Source organism: Myotis davidii, unplaced genomic scaffold, assembly GCF_000327345.1.
Source record: "Myotis davidii unplaced genomic scaffold, ASM32734v1 scaffold44, whole genome shotgun sequence".
NCBI classification, from domain to species: Eukaryota; Metazoa; Chordata; class Mammalia; order Chiroptera; family Vespertilionidae; genus Myotis; species Myotis davidii.
This window is the reverse complement of record NW_006299705.1, coordinates 15,967,635-15,972,131: the sequence shown is the minus strand read 5'-3', so window position 1 is coordinate 15,972,131 and position 4,497 is coordinate 15,967,635. Positions and strand designations below refer to the sequence as shown.

Sequence of the window (4,497 nt, the reverse complement as noted above, 5' to 3'; positions counted from 1 at the left end):
TCCAGCTATGAGACCTCAGCTGGCTGAAAACATGTATCTGGGGTTTGTTTGGCTTCTATAATTGAAACTTTGTTGCTTTTGGAGCTGTTGCTTTCAGAACTCAGCCGTGGGCCGTGGCAGGTGGGGATCTTGGTTTCCTCCATCACTGAAGCAAGCAAGCCTCATGTTCCCTTCAAGCTGCCTGGCTGCCGGCCGCCATCTTAGCTGACAGTTAATTTGCATATCACCCTGATTAGCCAATGGGAAGGGTAGTGGATGTACGGCTAATTACCATGTTTCTCTTTTATTAGATAGGATGGTCAGTATGATCACTATAGTTATTAGACACAGTATCTTGTCAGTAGACAAAAAAAATTCTAGCTAGGGGCTAAGAGGAAGGGAGGAAAAGGGAGATATCTGTAATACTATCAACAATAAAAATATATTTTAAAAGTTCTAGCAATTTCTGAATAGAGAAAGGTCATAATACATAAAATTTATCTTTATAACAAAAGCCTAAGCGGCCATTATGGCACAAGAACCAGAATGACCGTTCACTATAATGTGAACTGACCACCAGGGGGCAGACTTTCAAGTCAGGAGCTTCCCCCTGGTACTCAGTGCGCTCCCACAGGGGGAGTGCCACTCAGCCAGAAGAGAGGCTCATGGCTAGTGAGTGCAACAGCGGTGGCGGGAGCCTCTTCCACTTCCGCAGCAGCGCAGAGAAGCAGCGACCCTAGCAGTAAGGAGCAGTGAGCAGGAGGGCGGGCAATAAGGAATGAGGGCTCCTGGACTGTGAGAGGGATGTCCGACTGCTGGTGGGGAGCGGGCCTAAGCCAGCAGGCAGACATCTCTCGTGGGGTCCTAGACTGAGAGGGCATATGCTGGGCTGAGGGGATCCCTACCCAACCCCCGCCCCCAGTGCACAAATTTCATGCACCGGGCCTCTAGTAGTTTTAATAAAGGATAACATATAAAAAAATGTCCTGAGTTCAACATAACCACCAACAAGTACACACAGTAATCTAACTTTAAGAGCATACACAAAACTTATGATTATTACAGATTCAGTGTTAAAACCTAAAATACAGCTTTTTACTTAAGCATTCAGTTACTTAAAATTCAAAAGTATATAAATTATGAAAAATAAAAACACTCTCACAAACCCAAATGTATAAGCTGGTGAAAAATTAAAATCTGAACTAAGGATACAAAAAAAGACCTCTATTGCCACTTAAGGACTGTGTCTAGAAATACGTTTTAAAAATAAATGTACTTCAAATTGGAAAACTAGGTGATTTTTAAAAAATAAGTACATAGCCCTAGCCAGTTTGGCTCAGTGGGTAGAGTGTCAGCCTGGGGACCAAAGGGTCCTGGATTTGATTCTGGCCAAGGGCACATGCCCAGGTTGAGGGCTCAATCCCCAGTAGGGACCATGTAGGAGGCAACTGATCAATGATTCTTTTTCATCATTTATGTTTCTGTCTCTCTATCCCTCTCCTTTCCTCTCTGAAATCAATAAAAAATATAAAAATAAATAAAAATATGTATATAAATGATTATAAAAATGGTATGTAAAACAATGTAAATATAAAAAAAGCAGTGTGTTTTTGTGTGATTAAAACTTACTTTTGACTCAGTTGTCGTACTTCACTTTCAGCTAAATTGAAGAAAAATTTGAGCAGTGTCAGGTAGAGTACCTTAGAGCCAGTAATATTTTCTGAAATCTGATGACAAAAATTTTCATTGAAAAGGCAAGACCTGAAAAACATGAACCCAATAAAAATACAAACAATTTATTGAGTAATTTGAGGACACAGTATTTTTTAGAGTATTACTGGAATTGTAATAAAATTTGCTTCAACAAAATATAAAGCAATATCAGTAAAATTTATTACTATTTTCTTCCTTTAAAAAATTAAATCATGTCAAGTATTTCATAATATTACATTTTTAATAATACAGGTCTAATTTCTTTTTCAATGATAGTAATGTTTAATAATCATCTGGTACTCTCCCTCTGTACTCTTTATATCACTGATAAAGAATAAAAAATAATGAATTTCATTAAACCCTTTTGATTCAGATGACCAGCTATACTCTCAATATATAATACTCTCCATAATCCCCCTCTTACTCAAGAGAATTTTATTTTTCATTATTTAGTAAAATGAAGATTATTTTATGGCTAGTTTTTAGAGTTCCAAAAATTTAGCATTTATTTTCTTTCTGGCCTGTCCAACAGAATGTTCTGTGATGATGGACATGTTTTACTGAACTGTAAATTGTGCAATGAAGGACTTAAATTTTTAATTATCTGATCTTAATTAAATAGTTACATAAGACAGTGGTTTCTGGATTGGACAACAGAGTTCTACAGTAGTTTTTCAAAGAGAATATAATATTACTCAGGACTATAGATCTAAAAGAAATAGAGTTCTAGGCAACTATTTACTATAATTTTATCTAACTTTATTATCAATTATATTAACGATATACTTGTAACTTTGTCCTTCTATCTCTACCTTCCTCAATTTCTGTTTGAATACCACATTCTCAGGTTAGGAAGGTTCTTAGGAGGTATTAAATTTGACAATTCATTTAATATTCAAATCTTTTCTACAAGATCCTCCATGCCCACAATCAGTTACTCAGTGTATCTGAAAATTGCCAGAGATGGGTACTATAGTATCCTTTCTTAAAAAAAAGTACATTATAAAAGATTTCAAATATATTAAAAAGTAGACTAATATCACCCCGCTCACCTGTATTCATACCACTTCTCTAGGTTCTTTTCCCCAACCCTCATCAAACCCAATTATTCTGAATCAAAATCTAGATATTACTGTTTATCAAAAAATATACTTTAAGCTGTCCAACTTTCATTTCCTGTAGATTCAATTAATTCACCCAAACATTTATTAAGCACTTTTTATGTTTCAGGCATTAAATTAAGCACTGAGGTTAAGGCTTAAAACTGACCATCTACTCTTATGTCAAAGATTTCTTTGGAAAGAGCTTACTGGGGTACTTTGAATATAAATTAAGAGGAAAAAGTGAAATCAAGGTCAATAAAGCAGGTATTACAATACTTTTACATAAGAAGCATTTAGGGCTTTTAAAATAAAGGCAATGATAGTGAAGGAAGAAACAGATTTGGAAATTAGAAAGATGTCAGCTACATAAAGCATATATCCTCATATCCTCTACCGTGCTAGGCTAACGCTATTGTGTTAGAATTGTATTTTCATACCAGTCACCTTCAAAAGTGAAAAAAACTATTTGTTATATTTATCTTCTTATCCGTGAAGTGTAGCACAGTGCCTGGCTCCCAGTAAATATTCAATAAACATTTGCTGAAAGAATGCATTAAATGCATGCTAGCTAGTAGTTTACTAGGTGTACCAGTTAATAATGTGGATTTTTTTTTAAAAGATGGAGTTACACATATGTTGATATAGATACCATTTGATATTTATGCTATTTTGTTGTATTGACAACAAGCTTCAAAACTTCGTATGTCAAATTTGCTGAAGGTATTAACATCATAGATATTTTTACACTTAAAAATGTCAAATTTCGGCAGAGACTATGCCATCTTGAAGGGGAGAGTGGCTGTGATCAGAAGCCTAGCCTTATCTTCAACCAGAAAGAACTCAGATGACACTTCCCAGGACCCTACAACCACAACACCCAGGGACCAGCTGTAAACCCACAAACACAGGGTCTCAAGCACAGCGAATACGCGATGCAGACGAGCCCTGCACCTTCTCAGGGAAAAGTCAAATATCGCCTAGAGAAAGTCAATGCAGGAGACAAAGAGCTACATAACCAGACACCCAGAGAGGAGCAATCATGGGGAGACAAAGATACAGCCCGCATACGAAAGAAAAAGAGACATCACCAGAAAAGGAAGTAAACAAAATGAAGGCAAGCAACATGTCAGAGAAAGAATTCAGAGAAATGGTCATAAGGTCGCTGAAAAGGTTGGAAGACAAATTTAACAATATGTGTAAGAACCAAGAGGAAATGATAAACCAAGAAGAAATGAAAAATGACATCCATCGATAAAGAACTCAATAAAAAGCATCAACAGTAGAATAGAAGAAGTGGAGGACCGCATCAGTGAGCTAGAAGACAAGGTAGGAAAAATACCCAGGCAGAGCAGCATCTAGATAAAAAACTTAAAAAACAGGAGGAGAGCCTAAAGGAACTTTGGGACGACATGAAACAAAACATCAGCATAATAGGGGTGCCAGAAGGAGGGGAAACTGAGCAAGGAATAGAAAACCTGTTTGAAGAAATAATGACAGAAAACTTCCCTGATATAGGGAAGAAAAAATTTATACAAGTCCAAGAAGATCACAGAGTCCCAAATAAAATGAACCCCAAAAGACCGATGCCAAGGCACATTATAATTAAATTGGCAACAACCAATGACAAAGTAAGAATCTTAAAAGCAGAGTGAGAGAGAGAGAGAGAGAGAGAGATATAAAGTTACCTACAAAGGATCTCCGA

General features: G+C 36.5%; 1 protein-coding gene across 3 annotated transcripts in view; it reads right to left on the bottom strand.

Annotated features, from left to right (window-relative positions):
- SLF1 (SMC5-SMC6 complex localization factor 1) overlaps positions 1-4,497 on the bottom strand; it is a 65,085-nt gene that overhangs the window by 23,281 nt on the left and 37,307 nt on the right. For all 3 annotated transcript variants that reach the window (XM_006775531.2, XM_015571669.1, XM_015571670.1), the window contains one exon: positions 1,609-1,740. In XM_006775531.2, the coding sequence (XP_006775594.1) occupies positions 1,609-1,740 (132 nt within the window). The remainder of the gene's footprint in view (positions 1-1,608; positions 1,741-4,497) is intronic.